Source organism: Sciurus vulgaris (assembly GCF_902686455.1).
Source record: "Sciurus vulgaris genome assembly, chromosome: 4".
In the NCBI taxonomy this organism is placed as follows: Eukaryota; Metazoa; Chordata; class Mammalia; order Rodentia; family Sciuridae; genus Sciurus; species Sciurus vulgaris.
In genome coordinates, this window is record NC_136464.1 from 53,903,272 (window position 1) to 53,928,122 (window position 24,851).

General features: G+C 37.2%; 1 protein-coding gene across 20 annotated transcripts in view; it reads left to right on the top strand.

Annotated features, from left to right (window-relative positions):
- USP54 (ubiquitin specific peptidase 54) overlaps nucleotides 1-24,851 on the top strand; it is a 134,979-nt gene that overhangs the window by 82,299 nt on the left and 27,829 nt on the right. For 10 of the 20 annotated variants that reach the window (XR_013763322.1, XM_079137043.1, XM_079137033.1 and 7 more), the window contains 9 exons: nucleotides 15,794-15,928; nucleotides 17,941-18,054; nucleotides 18,189-18,271; nucleotides 18,456-18,521; nucleotides 18,724-18,829; nucleotides 18,939-19,085; nucleotides 20,591-20,740; nucleotides 22,147-22,315; nucleotides 23,614-23,784. Coding sequence is in view for 19 of the 20 variants with exons in the window: in XM_079137043.1 (XP_078993169.1) it covers nucleotides 15,794-15,928; nucleotides 17,941-18,054; nucleotides 18,189-18,271; nucleotides 18,456-18,521; nucleotides 18,724-18,829; nucleotides 18,939-19,085; nucleotides 20,591-20,740; nucleotides 22,147-22,315; nucleotides 23,614-23,784 (1,141 nt within the window). In the remaining variant the exon portion in view is untranslated. Of the gene's footprint in view, nucleotides 1-4,372; nucleotides 4,413-10,579; nucleotides 10,668-15,793; nucleotides 15,929-17,940; nucleotides 18,055-18,188; nucleotides 18,272-18,455; nucleotides 18,522-18,723; nucleotides 18,830-18,938; nucleotides 19,086-20,590; nucleotides 20,741-22,146; nucleotides 22,316-23,613; nucleotides 23,785-24,851 lie in introns of those variants that run through there. The other 10 variants (XM_079137042.1, XM_079137047.1, XM_079137051.1 and 7 more) reach the window with 5 other exon arrangements.

The window sequence follows — 24,851 nt, forward strand, 5'->3', positions numbered from 1 at the left end:
AATTTTGCTAAACAACATTCTCATACATATGTATACACATTTCTTTTGTGTATGTGCCCAGGAGCAGGATTAGTGGATCCTAATGTATGTTTTAATGTTTTTAGATAATGTCAACTATTTTCCAGTATTTCTATATGTTTTCCAGAATGGTGGTGTTAATGTGTTCTGATTATTAGTTTTTCCTGGAAACTGAGAAAAGTCAATTCTGAAATTTATATGACAGTGAAAGTAAGACACTCTTGGAGAGTGTCCTAGCAACAAAGGAAGCAACATGCTGAATGTATTGGTCAGAATATGTTATTTTGTGATAACAAACAACTCTAGAACCTCAGTGATAAATATACCAAAGATTTATTTCTCATTCACATTACTTACCCATTGTAGATTAGTAGAGAAACCCCAAAATTATAATCAATCAGGAACTCAAGTGATGTAGGAACCCAGCTTGACACGACAATAGCTATCTTGGTTGTAAAACTGCCATTTTGCCCTCCAGGTGACTCTGGCATGCATTCTAAACCCTATATGTAGGATAAATAAAATTGTTGAAATAGCTGGGCATGGTGGCACATGCCTGAAATCCCAGCGGCTCTGGGGGTTGAGGCAGGAAGATGGTGAGTTCAAAACCAGCCTCAGCAATAGCGAGGCACTAAGCAGCTCAGTGAGACCCTGTCTCTAAATAAAATACAAAATAGTTCTGGGGATATAGCCCGATGGTGGAATGCCCCTGAGTTCAATCCCCAGTACCAAAAAAAAAAAAAAAAAAAAAAAAAAAATTAAAATAGCCAGAGCCGGGTACACTGGTATACTCCTGCAGTCCTGGCAGCTCAGGAGACTGAGACAGGATGATCATGAATTAAAAGCCAGCCTCAGCAACTCAGTGAGACCCTGTCTGTAAGTAAAATTAAAAAAAAAAAAAAAAAAAAAAGACTCCCCAGTCCTCAGTGACTCAGTGTTTAAGTGCCCCTGGGTTTAATTCCAGTACCAAAAAAAAAAAAAAAAAAAAAAAGTCAGCCAAGTGTTTTGTGCCTGCCACTGATGTCCTGATGTCTCCCCTGCCCTCCCCTCTCCTCCCTCAGGAGCAACTAGACCACTGAACCAGATCCCCAGCCCTATTTTCTATTTTATATAGAGTCAGGGTCTCACTGAGTTGCTTAGCACTTCACTGCTGCTGAGACTGAGGCTGGCTTTGAACTCAAAATCCTCCTGCCTCAGCCTCCCCAGCTGTTGGGATTACAGGTGTGTACTACTACACCCGGTCTGAATTGTCTCATAACTGATATATGTTAGTAGTTTTTTTATTACTTTATTTTTTATTTGTTTATTTTTTATGTGATGCTAAAGATCAAACCGAGTGCCTCACATGTGCTAGGATAACACTCTACCACTGAGCCACAACCCCAGTCCCATGTGAATAGGTTTTGAGAAAACCTAGGGCCATTCCAGTTGGCCATAGCCTAACTTTGTGTAGTTGAACATATAAACCCCTTCCTTCTGCCTTGAGGTACAGGGATCTTCCTGTCTTACTGCCATTCAGAACACAGTTCTGTCTTTAATTCCGTGATAATTTGCACTCTCTGCAGTCTTGGATATTTATCTGCTTCCTTCTTTGTTCTCTTTGCATTCTCCACATTTGGTGGCTAGTTCTTGGACACTAGGTTTCTCTGAATTAGGTACAAAGCTGCAACCCTACTGAATATTACTGGTTGCTAAGTTAGAGGGACAAAAAGCTCTGGAGGATTTCGTGTAGGCAATTAAGTGCTCAGCAGATCTTTTCTACTCACAACTCATTAAGCAGAACGAATCATCTTGTCCCGTTGAACCACAAGTGGACCAGGAAGTATGATCCTATTATGATCCATTGAAGGGGGAAGAAGCAGAAATATTTGGCAAAGCAATATTAATGTTTGCTACACTTTACCAGAAATCAAGACTTATAAAACTATAGTAAATATTATTTTTAGTGAAACAGTGTTTGTAAGTAAACAAATGGAATAATATCAAGATTTCAGAAACAGATATATTGGAGACTTGCCACTTATCTTGTGAACCAAAGCTAAAGTAACTTTTCAATAAATGGTGCTTAGGTAATTGTTTATTCATAAGGGAAAAAATAAATTAGATCCCTCCTTCATGTTATACCAAAAATAACAATTTTAGATGGATTAAGGATGAAAATATACAAGATAAAAAGTCAAAAATTTTAGAAGAAACTATGAATTTAAAAATCGATACATTTTAATACAGAAAATTCAAGAACTCTTCACCAAAAAGACTTCATAGGCCGGTTGTGGTGACCCACACCTATAATCCCAGTGGCTCAGGAGTCTGAGGCAGGAAGATCATGAGTTCAAAGCCCGCCTCAGCAAAAATAGTTCCGGGGATGTGGCTCAGTAGTTGAGTGCTCCTGGGTTCAATCCCCTGTCCCCCACTGGCCCCCCCCCAAAAAAAAAGAATGAGTAAAGGGCTGGGGATATCACTCAGTTGGTAGAGTGCTTGTCCCACCTGTAAGCACCACAGTACCACAGGGGGAAAAGAAAAAAAAAGTAAATAAAATTGATTATAAAACAAAAAAGAATGAGTAAAAAAATAAATGAGTCAAGAGAAAAATGGGCAAAGATATAAATGGGTATTTTTCAGAGTAGGAAACTCAAATGATCACTAAGCATTTATATGGCACTTAACCTAATTAGTAATTTAAGAAATGTAAGTTAAACCATACTTTTCATGTTGATAGAAAATTAAAAATCTGATAAAATTAAATGTTACCAAATAGGTGGAATAATGAGAATTTACATACATACATTGTTGGTTGGAATATAAGTTGATGCCACTACTTAGGAAAACAGTTTATCATTACCTGGTAATATTGAACTTGCATATAACCCAGCGGTTCTACTCCTAAATATACATTGTAGAAAACTTATTGATACATAATGTCAGATATAATCAGGAATTTTGAAAGTAACATCTCTTGTGATTATAGAAAAATGGAAACAACCTGTTCTAACTACTGTAGAATAGAATTTAAAATTATGGTTTATCCCCATAGTAAAATACTATATGGTAGTAAAAATGATGACTTGCCATTATATACATCAATTTGAATTAATCTCAAAAACACCACGTTGAATGAAAAAAAATCAAGTCACAGAAGATGGTTTTCTGGGGATATGATTAAGCACTCCTGGGTTCAATCCCTAGTACAAAAAATGAAACAAACAAAAAAGAGGCAAAAAATAAACATCATTTAGGGATACATGAATGTGACAAAACTGTAGAGAGAAAGGGAATGATTTTCATGAAAGTCAGAATAGTGGTTGCTCTAGAAGGAATAGTGAGGGGAATGTAATTATTTGGGGATTTCCAACCTTCTTAATTTTTCCATTTCTTAAATTGGGTAATGGATACATGGACATTTATCATTCTTTGGTGCTACATAAATAAATGTACACATGGATGTATAATGCTGGTGCCTTTTTGGGGGGGGCGGTATTGGGGATTGAACACAGGGCACTCTACCACTTAAATATATTCCCAGTCCTTTAAATTTTTTGAGACCAGGTCTTGGTAAGTTGCTGAAGCTGACCTTGAACTTGCTATCATCCTGCCTTAGCCTCCCAAGTTGCTGGGATTACAAGTGCCTTTGTACCTAATTGTTAGTGCTTTTTTTTAATGACGATTTTTATTACAAAATGTAGAAAAGTTTTACAATCATTCTAGAAAGCATTCTATAAAATGTAAAGCAGAAATCTGTAAATTACCTTGACTTCAGCACAGAGATTGTTCTCTTTATGCTTTCTTTCTAGTCTGTGATATTTCTGGTAATAAGTCTTTTTGTAAAAAGATTTTTTTCCCTTCAGATTTCTAAATTCTTCTCTATCTGCAATATCTTTTCACCAAATTTGTTTTAACCTAACAGTACCCTGTAGTACTGTGTGTGTGTGTGTGTGTGTGTGTGTGTGTGTGTGTGTGTGTTACATCTCCCGCCCCCCTTTTTTTCGAGACAGGGTCTAGCTAAATTGCTGAGGCTGACCTTGCAATCCTCCTGCTTCAGTCTCTGGAGTAACTGTGATTAAAAGTGTGGGCCAGGCAGGGGTTCTAACTCAGTGGTAGAGCACTTGCCTTGCATGTGTGATGCAGTGAGTTTGATTCTCGGCATCACATATAAATAAGTAAAAAAGGTCCATTGACAACTAAAAAATATTAATGTTTTTAAAATGTGTGCCACTGCACCTGACCTGAATATTTTTTTAATTACTATTTTATAACCTTTAAGTGCCTCCCAGTTATCTCTTACATCACTTAAAATTGCATAATTATAAACTTTTAAAAATTTAATTCCGTGTTTTTTTTCCCTCTCCTTTCCCAGGTACCCTGAATTTCAGCTTTGAGAGCAGATAGTATGCATGGTATGCCTATTTCTTGAGAAATTTTAGATGCCATTCACTTTGCCTGGAGTATTTGTTCTCCTTTTGCTAAATCACATCTTACTTTGCAGAACTCTGCTTCAGAAATTACCTTATTTTTTTGGAGTGCTGGGGATTGAACACATGGCCTTGTGCATGCTGGGCAAGCAGTTGACAACCAAGCTACCTCCCTAACCCAAGAGCATATTTTAAAAACTTATTCATGAAAGTAATTTTAGCTCAGTTCAGTGTTGCACACCTGTAATTCCAGGGGCTGGGGAGGCTGAGGCAGGAGGATTGCGAGTTCAAAGCCAGCCTCAGCAATGGTGAGGTGCTAAGCAACTCCGTGAGACCCTGTCTTTAAATAAAATACAGAAAGGGCTGGGGATGTGGCCCAGTGGTTGAGTACCCCTGAGTTTAATCCCCAGTATTCCCACAAAAATAGACAAAAAGGGAAGTAATTTTAGGGGACATATCTCAGTAGTAGGGTGCCTCCCCCCACAAATAAAGAGTGTAATTTTTGTGGGCAGGGCATGCAGCTCAGTGGCATAGTGTTGCCTGGCATGCACAGGTCCTGGGTTTGAGCTCCAGCACTCCCCCCACCTCAAATAGGTAATTTTAGGGCTTAGGAGAAGAGCTCAGTGGTTGAGCACTTTTCTATCGTGTGTGAGACCTGGGTATAAACAATCTCCAGCACTACAAAAGCAAAACAAAACAATCTGTGTCTAAATATTTGACTTACTAATGCCTAGAATGGCTGAATGAATTTTTAGGAAAGTAACTCAATTCTCATTCCCTCTTATTGTTTCTTGTGGTGCCTACCACAGTGCCTGTACCATAATAAAAATTCTCTTCTGGGTCCATATACTCTTTTAATAGTTCTTGAATTTTAGTTAGAGTTTTTAGTACTTGTATTTTTCTTTTCCTTCTGTCTTTTGTGATCTCTCTTACTCTTCTCCTTTTTAATTAAAGAGATCTTTATATTGTGACTTTTGGTCTCCCTTTTTTAGGTCTACTCATCTAGGCCTTCTTGCCTTATTTGATAAAGGAAAGGTAAAATACCTGTGTACAGTATGTATGTGTGTTTATGTGTATGTGTTGGGGGAGTGAGATTGGTGGTGGTAAAGATCTACCAAGGAAAGAGTGAATTCCTGGGATTCTGTTAGCAAAGTAGTCATCTGGTATCCTGTGCCTAAGTTCCATGTTACTTGTGGTGTTTATAGTGTAGGAATAGTTAGTTCTCTATATTTAAATCCCTTTTTTTTTTTCACTGCTTCCTCTTTAAAAATTAAAGAACTATTTGGTGAGGCTAATAAGAATTCTTTTTTGCTGGCTCCTCATAACCTGTTTGCATTCTTTAATGTTAAAGTTGGTATTTAAAATTTTTATTGAATAGGTTTATTTTCAAAACAGAAGAGTCCCAAATTCCTCAACCTGAAGTACTCTATATAAGAACTTGACAATTCTGTAAAGTCAGATTTCATTATGTTGGCGCATAATTGTTCACTCTGGTACCCACTGTTAAGGAAAAAAGAAACAGAAACATGTTCCTAGATGAATCATCTAGCCAACTTTCCAATACTTGATCTTTCAGCCCTTCCATGTCCAGCTAAAAGATATATATCACTCTTCTTTTTCCAGTTATGTACTTCATCTTGCACCAGCCCCAAAAATGCACTTATTGTTGGCTTTATGTAAGCATCTTTGGTTCATGATATCTTAACTATTTTTAGTTTTTTTTTTCTCTGTAAACATGTCAATATTCCTATTCCTTGTGATCTTCACCAGGTACAATATCTTCACCAGGTTGTATCTGGTGCTTATAATTACTTTATGGGGAGTCATACATAATATTTATGATAATCCATGTATTTTGGACCTGTAAACTATATTGTTTTTTCCCTTTGTTACCTTTTTTTAAAAAAAATATTTTTAGTTGTAGATGGATACAGTACCTTTGTTTTGTTTATTTTTTTTTATGTGGTATTGAGGTTTGAACCCAGTACCTCACACAAGTGAAGCGAGCACTCTGTTAATGAGCCACAACTCCAGCCCTGTGTTACTTGATATTAAGTCTGTATAGTAGTTTTGGCCTCAAAATCTTAACATGATTGCAAGTTACTAATGATGGCTTTTGTTGAAAAGAATTTGTGTCATTGCATTGTTCTGCTTACTTTGAACTATGATGCCTGTCAACTCTGGCTTATTAGCAAATAGAAGGTTGAGTACTAATTACTCCATCCCCTTAAAACTGCAAATTTATTCCCACCTAATATCATTAAAAGATTTTTCCTGACCTAAATTGTCATTGCCTAGAGCCCAGAACTCTTATTTATTATTCATATTGGATCTACTCTTATATCCCCAACCCCCAGGGTATGACTTTACTTTGGTGTTGGCTTATTTATTTATCTCTGTTCAGGGGAGGAAATCCGTCCTCTGTACTTAGTATGCTACAAAGATTTTGTTCTCCTTCCAGGGATTGTACTAGAGGCTTTGCAGTGCCAGGATGTAGGACAGAGTGTTTTTTGTTATATGCAAAGAAGAATGTTGCATTGATTGATTAAATTCAACAAATCTTCTCAATTAGTGATTTTTCACTTAAGAATGCTAGTATAAGGCAAAGAAGCTGGGGAATAGTGCTTGTAGGGATTGGTTGGTGGGGGATAAAATAGGTTTTTGTAAAGAAGATGACCCAGAATATCTGTAACTAGAGAGTAGTTAGATTGTTCTGATGGGGCAGGAAGGTGTGTGTTCTGCAGATAGACTACTTGTTAATTGGGAGAGATTTGAGAGTTCAGGGAGCAAATCCCTTAATGTTTTTTGAGTTGTACCATGTAGCTGTTGCTTTATTGGGTACTGAAGAATAAGCCCAGAGGATAAAGTGGTGTAAAAATTATTCATTGTTCATTATTAATCCAGCTTTTACTTTTTGTGCACAGTAGGAATGGAAGGTTCTTCATTGCCCTTCATGGCCAGTATCAGGAAAGATAGAAAACCCATTATACTGGACAGTGTATTTAAAGGAGGAGATTAGATTTCTAGTATGCTCCCTGGAAATTTTAACTAGTAACAACTCACATATAAGGAAGTATATACTTAGAAGTCTAATTCAAATGTCATCTAATGTTTAACTTTCTTGTTTTGAATACCTGTGGATATGAATATATTTGTGTTGGTCCTTTGATTAACCTTCCTTATTCTTAGAAAGTCCTACTAGGCTGTGGCTAATCTGAATATTCTCAATTAATTTATCCATTGACATAACTTGATAGTATAAAACTTGATAGTATAAAACTGAATTCTTTGTTCTCTTTCACCAAAATTTGGAGTTCAGAATTGTGCATGATATTAAAATAGAAGGTATAATTGCACAGAGAAATATAGGAGACTATCATGATTGATTCTTTCCTTTCCAGAACTTTAGGCAGAGTCTAAAACTTAAACAATTTTAAAATCTTTTTGCATATCCAGAAGAATCCCATCTTTTGATTTCCCCAGTCGGGTAAGTGGATATGATATTGATTTTTAAAATTTGACTTGAGTATACTCTTCCTAATCTATGAGGGTTCTGCACTTTTTATTGTGGCAAAAATTAGTAAGTTGATTATTATATTGTATAAAATCTCAGCATTAGTTTATGATTTTCCACTAAAGGAAGTACCATCTTCTGTGAATTTGGCCCATCTTTGTCTCTGTGTGTCTCTCTTAGTCCATTGTCTTAAAGTCTTGTGGTTACTCTGTGTGCGTATATGTAGACAGCTGACTGTTTTGCCTTGTAAGTAGGATGAGTGTGATAAGTAGATATTGATGGTCTCTAACCTTACCACTGGGTCCAAAATAATGAGCTACGAATTAAATGTAAGTAAACTTTAAACTTGGCCTGGGGTTGTAGCTTAGTGGTAGAGTGCTTGCCTAGCAGGTAGGTATGAGGCACTGGGTTCAATTCTTAGCACCACATAAAAATAAGAAAATAAAGATAAAAAACCAAGATTGCATCGTTTAAAAAAACAATTCTGAATTCATGGGGAAATATGGGATTGATAACTAAATTTAAAGGGACCAGTATAGTTTTTATGGATGTTTTTTTCTAATCAGGAAGCTTAGAAGACAGCTGTTTATAGACATAAAGAGCATTCCAAGGGAGAAACTAGCCAACTGTTCTTTGCCTTCCCCAAGTTAGATCAAGAGATTCTATTAAACTGACTGGATATCTAATGATATTGAAGAATTCTTATTAACTTTTGGGGTGTATGGTAATATTTTGGTTTAAGTTTTAAACAAAAACCAAAAAGAGATGTTTTTTGTTTTTTCCTTCCTGTACTAGAAATGAACCCGGGGGCACTCCACAACTTAGCTACATCCCCAGCAAATCCCCCATACTTTTTTTCTTTTTAAACATTGAAACAGGATCTCTCCAAGTTTTCTAGGCTGGTCTCAAACTTTGAACTTGTGATTCTCCTGCCCAAGCTTCTTAAGTCACTGGAATTAGAGGTGTGCACCACTGTGCCCTCCTCCAAGAGTTATTACTTTTTAGAGATATATTTTTAAATATATCCAGATGAAATATGGCATTTGCTTCAAAATAATTTGGGAGTGGAATAATTGGGTGAGTGTTATAGATGAAATGAGATTGGCCTCTGATTGATCATTGTTGCAGTTGAATAATGGGTAGATGGGAGTTTATTGTGCTATTCTATCTACTCTTGTATGTTTGAAATTTTCTACAATAAAATGTTAAAAGTCCTTTGTTATTGTTTTGCGTACTAAAAGGGTGAACATTTGTTTACTTTTACCTTCTCCCCGCTTGAAAAAGAACTTTCAACATTCTTCTTTTTTCCCTAGCACGGGGAATTGAACCCAGGGCCATTGAACCCAGGGCCTCATACATGCTAGGCAAGAGTTCTACCACTGAATTATACTCCCAGCCCTTTTAAATTTTATTTTGAGACAGGCTTTTACAAAGTTGCCCAGGCTGGTCTTCAACTTGTGATCCTCCTGCCTCAACCTCTTGTCAACATTCTTTTGAACATGCATAACCAATGAAAGTCCTTTTTTCCTGCAAACATCCTCAATGACTTCTTTCTTGTTTTACTTCCAAAGTCGTGTTTAGAAACAGATTAGATTAGCATATTTAAGTTCTTTGATTTCCAGAAAGTGTGGAGGAAAGAGTGATCAAGAGGGTCAAAATGAGCAATTTGTGAGGCCCATATCAAAAAGAGAAAGCCCAAGAATTGAGCTAATGGCAAGGCATAAACTGTGTCATGCCTTTGTAGAAGGTATTGCTGGACGTCTGTCAGGGATGAATTGACCTGTTAACTGGGGCCCTTTCCAAAGACTGTTGGGCTCATAAACCACTGAAATTACTGACAGCCTTTCTTCTTGACCACCCCCCCCACTATCTCTACTTATGACTTATGACTTTAAATGGAGGACTAAGAAACCTTGAGAGAGAAATAAACAGCTGTTCTCTGCTGGAAAGAGTCTGTGTTTTAGGGGGAAAAAACTTAAGCAACAGCTGCATTGGTAGATGACAAAACTCAATGTCATTCTTTAAAAAAAATTTTTTTATTTGTAGATGGACACTATTTATTTATTATTATTTTTTTAATGTGGTTCTGAGGATCAAACCCAGTGCCTCACATGTGCTGGGCAAGCACTCTACCACTGAGGTACAACCCCAGCCCCGACTTCCTGTCTTTATGACACTTACTTTTTTTTACATGGTTTTTACTAATCCAAATAATTATGTGCTCATGTGGATAGAATTATTTGCTACTTGATCCAAGAGAGATGGGTGGGGAAGCACCTGATTTTAGTCATTAAAATCTCATTGCTTTTGTACTACATCCAAGAAAATAGTTAACAGACAAAAAGTAAATTGGTATTTCATGAGAATGAAAAAGAAGACCTTTTGGTTTCACCCTTTGAGAGGGAAACCTCAAGGTGGGTTTTTTTTTTTTTTTTTTTTTTTTTTTTCTTATTGAATGAAACCATTAGGGACCCCCACAAGGAAAAATAATTCCTGGGTTTTGGTTCTTCCTGCCCTTTCTTTCTGCCATAGAACTCAGCAATTGGAAGAATACCAGTTTTTGTTCCTTATTGGTACTGCCACCTGTTCTTACTGCTGAACTAAATGTTCTTGGCTTTCTTTAGTGTGAACAGGATCTCCCTCTGGGAAAGGTGGGAGGAGGGTAAAAAAAGAACAGAAGGAGGCCCGTTCCAGCCCCTGTGCTCATGTGAGAGGAGGACACAGAAGTTAGTGTATTGCCCTAACAGAGGGGCTTTGTGCTACAGCTTCTTCCAGAGCTTGTAGCTCCACAGATGCATGCTGGGCGGGCTCAGGCTGCTTCATCCATAATATACTTGCTTCTTCCTAACAATAGCAGAGCAAGACTGACAATAACAATTAAAATAAGAAAATTAAGAAGATTCAGTCACAGGCTTTTCTGAATATTTTCAGATAATCAGTTTATATGGAGAAAGTTGCCTATAATTAAGAGGTGAGAAAAGAATATGACATGGAGAGATCAATGACCATTGAACACAAGATCCAGATCATCCAGATCGGTCATTTCAGATCTATTGTGGGTGTAGGCAGAGCCCTGACCTTAGACTTTTTCCTTTCTCTGCCGAAATCTAATTATCTAGGTCATGAGAAATCTGTTTCTCTTGCATGGCAGCAACAGAACCGAAAATAAAGTAGTCATTCCCTTATCCAGATATCAGAGACTGAGGAAGTAGCTCAAGGTAGAAACATCTGGGTCAGGGCCTTTGTTCAGCATAGGACAGTGGCAGACTTACTTTTTGGTAACTTAAAAGTACTCCTAAATGTAATAATGATAATAAATAATACCTTCTGACAGCACGCACACACACACACACAAATATATATATATCCATTTTAATTCTCAAATAAACCTAAGAGATATTTACTCTCTTAGAAATTGAGATCTGGATTGTGTAGAGGGTGGGAGGGGGTTGGGGAAGGAAAGATAGTAGACTGAGACAGATATTATTACCTTATGTACATGTATGATTTCATGAATGGTGTGAATCTACATTGTGTACATCCATAGAAATGAAAAGTTGTACCATATTTTGTGTACAATGAATCAAAATGCAGTCTGTAAAAAAAGAAATAAGTAAAAAAATAAAAAGGTCTGTGGATGTGGCTCAGTTTTTAAACATCCCTGGGTTCAATCCCTGACACAAAAATAAATACCAAAAAAAGAAAAAAGAAAAAAGAAATTGAGATCTAGAAAAGTTAAATAATGTGCCCAAGGTCTTAAAACAACAGAACCTTATATATCAGGGTTAGGAATTTGAAAACAGTTTGGCTTCAGCATCCAAGCTCTTAACTATTATATTTTATTATATTTAGTACTTTTGTGTGTGTGTGCTGAAAATTTAACCCAGGAACCCTTTACTACTGAGCTACATCCCCAGGCCATTTCATTTTTCATCTGATACTGGATCTCACTAAGTTGCTGAGGCTGGTCTTGAACTTGCAGTTCTCTTTCTCAGCCTCCTTGGTTGTTGAGATTATAGGCCTGTGCCTCCAAGCCTTGCAGTTTAACTATTACATTATGCCATCTCTGAGTGGAACTCTGTCCTTTCTCAAACAGAATCTTCTGAACCACAGAACATATAAAGTGACTGTTTTCTTATTTCTTCCTAGGATGGAATATAATTAGTGTTATGCTTAGGAGGGAAGTTTATTTCATCAGGAGTAGCTGATGCCTTAGAGTAGTAGGGCTTAATTCTTAAGGAACACTCGTTGAGAAAGACTAAATGGAGTTAAGTTTGCAAATGTCAGGTGTGTACAGAGCCATCCTGGAAATAATTTTCTGTTGGGTTGTTTTGGAACCAGTTTTGAACTCCAAACAAAGGACCGAGTCTAGCCAGCAGGGTGGTGCACTCCTATAATTCCAGTGGCATGGGAGGCTAAGGCAGGAGAATTGCAAGTTCAAGACCAGAGTCGTTCTCTGCTTGGAGATGGCTCACTCTCTCGAGAGTGCTCTCTGCTTAAGATTCACTTTGCTTTTACTTTACTTTCAACTCACTTTCACTTAAAGTTTTCTTGCATAGCAAAAAAATTAAAATATAATAAAAAAAAATAAAAATTTGAGGCCAGCCTCAGCAACTAGTGAGGCCCCAGGCAACTTACTGAGATCCTGTTTTATTTTTCAAAATAAAAAATAAAAGGGGCTGAGGATGTGGCTCAGTGGTTAAGCACCCTTGGGTTTTTCAATCCCTGGTACCAAAAAAAAAAAAAAAAAAGAAATCTTATTCATTCCTTGCCCTGGAGATAGAGTTTTAGAACTTTTGTCAGTGGTAATGTCTTACCAGTAACAATTGAGAAGAACAGCAGGCTGGGAAACCGTAGTAGTCCACTAAGTTTTGCCAAGCTAGTGTGACTTTATTTCATCAAATCATCAGGTTGTCAGACCACATGCAATTTGTAGAAATAATCTCTTCCTTTTCTTCACCTTAGTCCCCTAAAATTTCAAAATCTAAAGGCCACTGGACAGATACTCCAACTGTTTAATTGTGGATCTAGATATTTTCTTTTGGCCTAAGGGGTCTCTCATAGACATTCCTTCCCTTCCAGTAAAATTATGGAAGACCCTACCCTGCCTTTGCCTGAATTTATAATAGACTTGTGAATAGATTCCTAGGTTGATCCAAAATAACTTGGAATAACTATAATAGATTTTGCCCATAACTTATTAAATAATACTAAATATGTATTGCTGGCGCTGACTCTTCCACATTATATGGAATCATTTTAATGAACTAATTGGAAGTTACACAGTTCAAGTAATCTGTTCTTAACTTCCTCAGGGATGGATATTGAATGTTTATGAGGAGGAAAGATGCTAGTGTGTAGGTAGAATGAGGAAAATAGTTTTGATTTAAGTGCAAAGTCTTAGGTCCTGAACATGCATAGTGGTTTGGGGCACAGCAAGAGACCTGTATGACTGATGTGGGGTGAGCCCAAAGTAGACTAGTTGGCCAGGTGATGTAGGACTTTATAACTTTGACTTTTACTGAGTATTGAACGATAAATCTTTAAAGGGTTTGAGAAGAGGAATGGCACTATCTGATTTATATTTTAAAAAATCATCTGACTACTGTATTGAAACTGCTGTGTGTTTTCTTGAGACCCAAGGGGGTCAGTCAAGAGATTGTAGCAATCATCTAGTGAAGGGATGAATTGACTTGAACTAGCATAGTAGCAGATGAAATGGATTTACAAATCTGGAATTCAGGAGGAAGATTTGGGCTGTTGATGTGAATGTGGCAGTTGTCAATGTATGTGTGGTATCCAAAAGCCATGATTCTAGGTGAAACTACTAAGAGTACAAATGACTGTAGAGAAATCAAGATAGCTAAGTCTTAGAATTGGTAAGAAACTGGCAAAGGAGAATGGTAAGGAGTGGCCAGCGAGGTAGAAAGACAAACAGGAGCGTTTGGTATTTTGGATGCCAAGGGAAGAAAGCATTTTAAAGATCAGCTCAGTTAAATCCTTCAAATAGGTCAAATATCATGAGGATCAAGAATTAGACACTCAAGCGTGGGTAGGTCCTTGTATTCTTAGATCACTTTGGTAGGTTTATAAGGTGGTCTTGTTTCTGGTCTCATTCGTATTGTATCTGAAAAATAACATTTTTTTAATCTGAAAAAATTGCTAATACTTTGAAGTGATATACCTTCTTTTGAAGAGGTTTGTTGGTATATAATGCATTGCTGAGTGGGTCATTTAACTTAGTGGTTTAGTGTTAACATAGTGTTAAGGAACACATTCTAGTCTCTGTGGAGAGTCTAATACCACCTGAGAATGCCTCATCCAGCCAAGTGCTACCTGTTGCCACTTTTGTTTTCAGTCTTTGGACATTGCCTTCAACAGGGTTCAGGTGTAGGTAAAGACAGAGAAGATGATAACAATTACACTGAAGCAAAAAATGGCTGTGTCTAAAAATAGACTATAGCCAAGGTCATTAGGCTAGAAGATATTTGCCCCAAGTTATGCTAACAAAGGACCCAGAGAGATTAAAAGTAGTTTGAAAGACCAACTTTACCCAGTCTAACAATATTTATTTTTGACAGTATTTTGATTATGGGGCAGTTTATATCACATACTGGTAGGAATATAAGTTGTCATTGCCTCTTCATAATAGCAGAAAAATTGGAGACTGCCAAAATGCCTGTTAATAAAGAAACGGAAATATAGTTGTGGTATTGTCACTTGATTAAATGGTGTACAGCAGAGAAGAAGAATGTTTTTGAGATCCATCAATGTGGATAGATCTCAAAAACAATACTGTATTTTGAAAAAATAAGAAACTGTGATAGTTTTTACATGAACAAAATATACACATACATACAAAATTATGCTATATAATTATATATTTGTATATAAAAGTATTAGAAACAGAAGACTCTGCAAAAAAACTCATGATACTGAGTGACTTTCAGAGATGGGGAAGGTTGTTTTTTTCTTGGTGGTGCTGGGGATTGAATCTGGAGTTTTGTGCATGTGAGGCAAGCACTCTACCTATTGAGCCATATCCCCAGCCCCGGGGCAGTCTTAAACAAGACTGTTTTAGCTCTATCTGTAGATTGGAAGTAAACATGATAGATTGTTTATTTCTAGGTGGTAGACAACAGGTTGTTGTTTTTAATTTAAAAAAAAATTTTTTTTAGTTGTAGACGGACACAATATTTTATTTATTTTTATGTGGTGCTGAGGATCAAACCCAGTGCCTCACACATGCTAGGGAAGCGCTCTACCACTGAGCCACAATTGCAGCCCCGACAACAGGTTTTTGTTGTATTCTTCTTTATACTTTTTAAATTTTATATTAGCTAAAAAATTTAAAAGAAGAGGGCCAAGTTGTTTTTTTTTTTTTTTTTTTTTGTGGTGCTGGCGATCGAACCCAGGGCCTTGTGCTTGCGTGGAGGCAGGCACTCTACCAACTGAGCTATATCCGCAGCCCAGGGCCAAGTTTTATAGAATGAGTCCCCAGAGAATAAGTTGCCAGTCCATTTACATCTGACTTACCCCTCCCCCCCTTTTTTAACCTGAGTATCTATTTCTATCTCTATCAGAGTAAATAAGGTAACTGCATTTCATTAATGGTCTCTCCTAATGTATCCTTTGTATCACACTCAGATGGAGGCTCCATTAGCACAGATTGTGCCCTTCATTCTGACTCTTGATTCTTTTTTTAAATTACTAACTGCAAGCATATCAATCCATGGGAAGTACTTTTGCTTCTATAACTGTCACTACAGAGATGCTAACATGACAAAGTGGTATGTGTAGAAGTTTAATAACAGCATTGTGCTTTTTCTCTTGTCTAACCTTTTCTCTACAGGGGATCTTTAACCAGTTTCAGTGTAGTAGTGAAAAAGTGCTACCATCTGATACTCTCCGCAGTGCTCTGGCAAAGACTTTCCAAGATGAACAGCGTTTCCAGCTGGGAATTATGGATGATGCTGCAGAGTGCTTTGTAAGTGCTGGCCTCTGGCCCATTTTGATATGGGACAGGACTGCTAAATGGTCTCCATCAGGGACTTACTACTTCATAATGGAATTAACTGTGCCCTGATCTTTAATTATCACTAGGAGTTTATCTAGTTTCTCATAACTCTGTAGTGTCTCTGCAGTGTGAATTACCTAATGGGTTTATTATCTTTCCTTGAGGATTAGGCTAGTTTTCTACATGCCTTTGCATAAAACAGTGGCTCTTAGTTTCCAAGGAGCCATTAAAATACAAATTGCTGGACTCCTCAGAGCTTCTGATTCAGTAACCTGGGATAGAACCTAAGAATATTCATCTCTACGAAATTCCTAGGTAATGCTAATACTGATTTTGCTGGTCTAGGGACTTTATTGAACTTATCTGGTGTTAAAAATAGTAAACAGGGAATAACCGAGTCCCTAGTACAAATGTGGTATGCTATATAGACATCTATGTTGCCCCCAGTGACTTCAATAGAAGATCCTAATTTTTCTGAATTGTGTGTTGTATCCATCAATCTTTAAAAGACTTTATGGAACAAATAAAAACATCTGAGACTGATATACATCCCATCAAAGGATAAGTGGACCAAAAAATGATTTGGGGCCAAAAATCAGAGATACTCCTGAGAATTTGGATTGCTGAAAATGGTATTTCTCCCCTGGAAAAGTTCGGTAATTTTTTACAGAACTAAACATGCAGATTACCATATGATCCAGCAGTTGCATTCCTGGACATATATTCCAGAGAAAGAAAAAGTTACAGTCATATAAAAATCTATACATAATAGTGAAAAAGTTGGCAGTAACTTAAGTGCCTTTCAGTGGGTAGTGAGTAAAATTGTAGTATGTCTGTACCATGGAATACTATGCAGTAATAAAAAGGAGTGAATTGTTGATTTATTTAACAACTTGGACGGATCTTCAGGGAACAGTGCTGATTGCATACCTTATAATCCCATTTGTATAACATTCTCTTTTTTTGGTACCAGGGATTGAACTCAGGAGTGCTTACCAATGAGCCACATCCCCAGCCCTTTTTATTTTTTTATTTTGAGTCAGGGTCTCACTGAGTACTGAGGCTAGCTTTGAATTTGTGATCCTCCTGCCTAAGCCTCCTGAGCTACTGGGGTTACAGACATGCGCCACCATGCCTGGCTATATATCTTGATTGTAGTGAGGTTCCATGACTCTGTACATGTGATAAAATTGCACACACACACAAGTGCATGTAAAACTGATAAAATCTGAATAAACTAGATTAATACTCATTTTCTGATTTGGATAGTTTTTTTTTTTTCTTTTTAAACTAAAGCCTTATAGTCATACATAGTAGTTGGGTTAGTCCTTACGATATCACACGTGCATGGAATTTGATTTCAGTTCATGTTCCCCCACTATTCCCTTCCCTTCTCCCTTTCCCAATTCTCCTTCCTCTACTCTATTGATTTTCCTTTTGCTTATCTATTTATTTTTGATTGGTTCTTTCTACTTATTCATAAAGGTGAAATGAAATTCCTTGTGGTATATTTATGTCTGCACATAGCATGGTTTTTAAAAATTCATTCTGCATTTCCTTCTCTTTCCTGTCTCTCTCCCTATCTTCTTCTTCTATTGTATTGATCTGATATCTTTTTGATACCAGGTCCTCCCCACCTTCTTTCCCTTGTTTTGCTCTAGCTTCCACATATGAGAGAAAACAGTCCACCCTTGATTTCCTGAGACTGGCTTTTGATGTTGTTTTTTGAAAAAGGTTAAAAAAAAAATCGATGGTATTGGGGTTGGGGCTGTAGCTCAGTGATAGAGTGCTTGCCTAGCATGTATGAGGTACTTGGTTAAATCCCTAGCACCACATAAAAATAAACAAATAAAATAAAGGTATGCTAAAAAAAAAATCAGTGTTATTCCTCCTTTCTAGGAGAGTTGCTATTTTTCTGGGTAGTTTGTCCATTTGTCTATTTAAGTATTGTTGGTATATTGTTTTTGTTCTTTCCCTGTTAGGAAAACCTCCTGATGAGAATTCACTTCCATATTGCTGATGAAACCAAAGAAGATATATGTACTGCCCAACACTGCATTTCCCACCAGAAATTTGCAATGACATTGTTTGAGCAGGTGAGCCCTTATCTTTGCCCCCATATCTAATTATATCTTTTCCTCAAGAACATGTTATCGTGGGATGTGGTTTGTAAATGGGTTTCAAAATATTGTGACTGGCTGCTTAGTTTTGTTTTTTCTCCCTGGCCCAGTGTGTATGTACTAGCTGTGGTGCCACTTCTGATCCCCTGCCCTTCATCCAGATGGTGCATTACATCTCCACCACTTCCCTTTGGTGAGTCTTAGAGAGTTCTCTGTTATACCCTTAGACACTTCTCCAGTTGATTGGACTTTGACTGAAGGCTCCCCGTAGTGTATATCCTTATTGCTGAATCTGTGTTCTGAACTCAGAACACTTATTTATTTAAAAATAACATTTGTTCTCCTTCTTTCCCCTCCCGTCCCTCCTCTTTTCTTAGGCTCAGTTCTGGTCAGCAAAGTGGGAGGAGAAATGGGGATTCTATGAGCTTTGGATTTTGGGACAGGTAGCAGTACTCACTGTGTTTGTGGGACACTGAGGCTGGTCAGGATAAGGGGCTATGGATTTTGGGCAGAGGAAGAAGATCAAACATGTGAGTTAGGAATTTGTATGAATGATTTTTTAAAAAAATTTAACCATAACTCAGTACAAGTTCCACCATTACTCCCCCTCCGACCCCCCCCCCCCCCCCCCCCGCCATCTTGAAGCAATCAGGCTATTTGTATGCTGGAAAGACGAGAAAAACCTTCGCCAAGCATGTTTGGAGAGCTGCTGCAGAATGCCAGCACCATGGGGGATCTGCGGAACTGTCCAGTAAGTTAAGTTGGGTGGGGTTCAGAGTGAGAAGGAGAACATTGACTCAGTGGAATTAAGGCAGAGCCAGTGGGAAACTTGTTGGTTTAGCATGGTATATGTATTTCAGAGCAACTGTGGAGAGAGGATCCGGATTCGCCGTGTATTGATGAATGCTCCGCAGATTATCACAATTGGGCTGGTTTGGGACTCCGACCATTCAGACTTGGCAGAAGATGTTATCCACAGTCTGGGCACCTGTCTTAAGTTGGGTGATGTGCGTGTTAGTTACCTTTATCTCTGACTTAGAGTTCTTGTGTCTTAGTATTGCTCAAGCACTGAATAAAAAGGTATGTCCTAGATGACACATATTATAGAGTTTTGAACGGATATACTCATGCTTATTTATGTAGATACCTGTACCTGTATGTACATGCTCACATATTTCCTTTATGAAGGTGGTAAAGCCTTTTTAGAAGATATGGAATGATTTTGACCTTGAAGGATAGGATGGGTAGACTTAGCTACTGGTAAAAATGAATTAATTTATAAAGTTATTGCATGCTGTATTCATTGTTGTTTATAACAGCATGGTGGAGGGAAGTATATTTATCCATGGAAGGTAGTAAGGTCAAAGAAGTGAGCAATCCTGATTATAGCTGCTGTAGGATTTGAAGGAGATAAATGTTGGAACCTGAGTCCAAGGATATAAGGAACCAATATCTGTTGAAAGATAATGAAGCAGCTTGGAAGAAAATTTAGTGTTTTTTGAGGTACATTTATTTAGGGAAATAAAGAAAAAGACTTCAGTTTGGATCTCTGCCTTATCAGGTCTATGTCTTAGTGTAGGTACAGCCAGGGTTTTCCTTCAGTTAAAGAAGAACTAGAAAGTCTAACTTTCTTTCTACTAGTTTCTCTCTAGGATAGTCCTGTGACTAAGGGAAGCCATTGTTGTTTTAAAGCTGTTAAGCCATTATTGAAGATAAATCAACTATTTGGAAACTTATTTTAGGTTTTCTTAGGTATCTGACCTGAGAAGACTATGCATAACAACATCTCTTTTTAAAAATTTTCTATAGTCTACAAGTTCTGTACTGTTTTGGTTGAAATTTTATGTTTATTTCTTAACCAAGTATGTTCCTCAAGGCCAGAATCCTTTTCTTTAAATGTTTTTGTCTCTTAGCACTCAGGACTGTATTGGGCACCTAGGAATTGCAATGCTGATAACCAGAATGGTTGTATTGATCCTAAGGACTTTCTTTCCCTCTACTTAAGTTCTCAGTAGGAAATTTTATATTTGTATGGTCAGCTGATAAGAAACCTTTGAAACTTAAGAGCATTTAAAATAAAAACACCTTCCTGGCTCCTCTATGATAGGTAGGCCTCAGGAAGAAAATACTGAAAAGTATGAAGAAGCATCACTTCTTGCCAGCTTACTGGCCACTATCTGTCTTGCTTTTCCTTACTTTTTCCCTTCTTGGGTTTATTTCTGTTTTTTAAATTTTTCAAATTTTTATTTATTCTTTTAGTTATACATAACAGTAGAATTCATTTTCATATGTTTACACAAGCATGGAATATATCTTATTCTAATTAGGATCCCAGTCTTGTGTATGTTTAGGTTTATTTCTGATAATTAATTTGGATTAGCAAAAAAACTTAGAGTGAAGGGAGGAAGAGCAAGTTAGTACCTTAATTAAATGTTGGAGTCTACTGAGAGGTGATGTGAAATGGTTGAATATATAACAATTCTTTTCCTTCCTTTTCTTTTTTTCCCTACAGCTGTTTTTCAGAGTGACAGATGACCGGGCCAAGCAGTCTGAACTGTACTTAGTAGGAATGATCTGTTACTATGGCAAACATTACTCTACATTCTTTTTTCAAACAAAGATACGCAAGTGGATGTACTTTGATGATGCTCATGTCAAGGAGGTAGGAATAGTCAAGGCTTTCTTGAAGTGTTTGGTGACTACAATAAAAAAAGCAAGAATAGCCAGGCATGGTGGCACAGATTTATAATCCCAGTGACTCAGGAGACTGAAACAGGAGTCAAGTTTGAGGCCAGCCTCGTCAATTTAGCAAGTCCTTCAGCAACTTAGCAAGATCCTGTCTCAAAACAAAAAGGGATAGGAATGTAACTTCGTGGTAAAGCACCCCTGGGTTCAATTCCCAGTACCCAAAACAAACAAATAAAAACAAGGATATTCATTTATCTTCATTTTTTATTTTCGTAAATTTGAAAGGTGACCTTGCCCATCTCTCTACAATGTACTTTTTTTCTCTTTCCATGTAACTGTCTGCCAGATTTCATAAGAGTATTAGTCTTGTCTTCTCCAATAGATGCTTAGTTCTTTAAAGATAGGATCAATGTATCTTCTGTTGTTTTTTCTGAATCCCCTCATCAGAAAAAAAATAGTCCTATTTTTAAAGTGTGTTAATTGGTTCATTTGAGTGGGAACAAGCTAATTTCTCAAATTAGGGTATAAAGTCAACACAAAATTTAGAATTCCAAATCTTGGAATTACCATTGGGCAATACTTTATCTCAGGGCTGATAAATTATTGCTTACGGTGGGATGAGTCTGGGGATTTGATTGGATTGTTGTTGCCATGACTGTTCTGTTACTCTTTTTCACTGTGATAGCAGAGCTGATTCCATCATAGGGCTAAGACTGAGAGGTTCAGCTGTCTATTCTAAGCAGTTTGACATTTTGTGCCCTATCATGTGTAAACTCTGACGGTGAATGTCATTTATTCTATGTCAGACTGCAAGAGAATGCCAGTGTGCTCTTCATCTTCTTAAGAGTGATTTTAATATTTAGGAGAAAATCATGGAAGTGCAAATTTCAAATGAAAGCTTTAATCAGATGTCTGAGAAAATTAATTGGTCATTAAGGCAACTGAAGTTCTTTCACATAGCATGTCCCACCTTTGAGAGCTTTTATTCATATTTCAAAACTGAGTTGATGTTTCACAAAAATAAAAGTCATTTTATTTATTATTTCTTTATTTCATGGGAATTTTTTTAGTTGTTGATGGGTCTTTATTTATTCATTTATATGCAGTGCTGAGAATCAAACCCAGTGCCTCACACATGCTAGGCACATGCTCTACCACTGAGTTACAACCCCAGCTCCAGTTTTACGGGATTTTTAATGCTTTCTAAAAGGATTTAGCAAAAAAAGATGGAATAAAAAGATTTACTAAGTTTAGGTCTAAGATCTCTTTTATTATCTCTTTACCCAATTCTTTTCTTTAGTAAAGCAGAACAAGAAGATATATTATGAATTGTGAATATGAAGTATAATTGTCGTGTTTTTCTGATTGTTTCTGATGCAGATTGGCCCCAAATGGAAGGATGTGGTAACCAAATGCATCAAGGGACATTATCAGCCCCTGCTGCTGCTTTATGCAGACCCCCAGGGTACCCCAGTGTCTACCCAGGACTTGCCTCCCCAAGCTCAGTTCCAGTCATACAGCAGGACATGCTACGATAGTGAGGATTCAGGTGAGCAACCTCTCTATCTCTCCTCTCTTCGCATTTCATGTGATCAGATAGTTGTGATTCATATTTGGGTGCTTAGTTCATAGCCTATCTTGGAGAGCGAGAGAAGATCTTTTAGATATAAGAAAGAAGTGACAATTTGTGCTAAAACCTAATATGTCAAGCTTTGTTTCCTTTAACCTTCAAAGGTTTGTTTCCTAAGTCGGTTGACTCCGACTCAAAAGTGAGAAGGATACTATATTCATTTACACCAAGAAACTAAGTTTGGGAGGGAGACCTCCAGTAGTCTTCTAATGTTGGTAGAGAGGGTTAATTCTTACTAGCAGTTTAACAGTGACTTAAGTGAATTGTTAAGACAAGAAAAATTGAATTACTGCAAAGCTAATCATTTTGGGGGGATGATGAGAGAGGTTGTTTTAAAATTCCAAATACAGCTTATGAATCAATTTTTCTTTTCTGAGTCAATTTTTTAGAACTTAAATGTTTTCCTATACAAACAGTTTTTAGTTTGATGTCTAAAGTCTCAGGCTAGCCCATAGAGGCTCATAATATTTGAAGTATAATCCTGGTAGTTTTGTTCTGATTTCTGAAAAGGAAGAATAAATATATTTTTTTTCTCTTCTGGATATTGCACTGGCTCTTGGTATAATTTTGAAGAAGATATTTGACTTTGACATCTTTCTCCTTCCCTCCTGCTTGGTACCTGGTACTTTCTTCATACTTAGGGACCCCACACAGACCTGCTTTATTTCTCCCTTAAGTCAAACACTCATTTGTCCTGTTGTGCATATTTCAGTTAGGTGTTTGAAAGAAAGCATTCTGATTGATTGAACTAATTAAAACCAACAATTAGATATCAGCCTCATAGTTTCTCAGTGATATTAAAATACATATCAATTAAGATTTTTACAGCAACACTCATGGCAGTACAGGAAAAGTATGATAGGATAGGTAAACAACTGGTTATGTACTGGTTGGCCTGGGACTTTCCATCTCAATAGATCTTACTTCCTACAACTTTTTCATTTCTTCTACTTTTTTCCCATAGGTTTTCTAAAAGCCCCACAGTTTTTCACAGCGGCAGGCAAAGTGAGGGCTTTAGCAAGTTAGGGACAGAAGTGGGAGGAATTTTATGTGTGTCTGGAATATCTGGAAGTTAGGAAGAATGACTCTATAATATATCATTCTCACCCTTCCTTCTAGGAAGTTCTTGCTTTATGGATCTTTGTTGTATCCATTTCTTTTCCTCTTCTGTCACTGTCTTTCCTCACTTTTGCATATGTGTCTCCTCCTTCCCTTAGGGAGGGAGCCCTCCATCTCAAGTGACACTCGAACAGATTCCTCAACGGAGAGCTATCCCTACAAATACTCCCATCATGAGTCTGTGGTCAGTCACTTCTCTTCAGATTCTCAGGGGACAGTCATCTATAAGGTGGAGAATGATTCCATGTCCCAGAGCAGTCGGGACACAGGTAGGGACTTATACAGAGGACCCTTCTTGCCTGATTCAGTTCCTGCATAGGTCTCCCAAGAAAAAGAACTGAGGCAAGTCAGAAATGTTTGTCATGCAAGGTGGAAAGGCATGGAACTTTGTTGGGTAATTGAGTTGGATGCAAGGAAACTCAGTTCTGAATGAACAATGATGCTCCATTGCACATACTTCTGTCAACAACAAATCAATAAGGGTCATTGTAATATGATTGTTGATGTAATTATTCTGAAGTCCGTTTCTCTCTTGTTACCCTTTTGAATCCTGTCCTTCCTCTTAGTGCCCAATTAAACCCTGTGATCTTCTTATACCTCATGATGTTCTCATGTAAGAAGAGAAAGTATATTTATGAGAAGGGGACACCTGCTTCTGTCCTTCAGATGCAAAAGAAGAAAAAGATAACTTGCTTATCATTGTGCATTCCACACAGAGAACATTCTTAAATTGTTTTATCTGTAGGAGAGTATACCTGTGTCATTGGAGGAAATCAATGTAGTGCATAGAAGGAAGAAAGAATAGAGAGTGAATCCTGAGATGAAAAGTTCATTATGGGAGATAGAACATCTGAGACATAAAACAGTGCCCATATTCTTAAGAACTTTGGGAATTTGTGAGTTTCTGGCTTTATATTGGGTTATATTTTGTGTCTGGCCTTTTTTAAATTGAGAATTTCAGACAGTCATATGTGTATATAACAGTATACTGCCCCTCTGTGTACCCATCACCTAGTTTAGTACTGATAACTCATGGCCCATCTAGTTCTACCCACTTTCCCCATTCCTGAATTAATTTGAACCAAATCCTGAGCATTATATTTCTTCCATAAATTGTTTCATATGTATTACTAAAACATAATGAATTGGTTTTTATACAAACCATTATTATATTTAAAAAATAGTAAAAAAAATAGTAATGAAGGCTAGAGATATAGCTTAGTGGAATAGTGCTTGCCCAGCATACGTGAGGCTCTGGATTAGATCCCCAGTACTGCACCCCCAAAAAAGATAATTCCTTAAAACCACTAAATAATCAATGAGTGTCCAAATATTT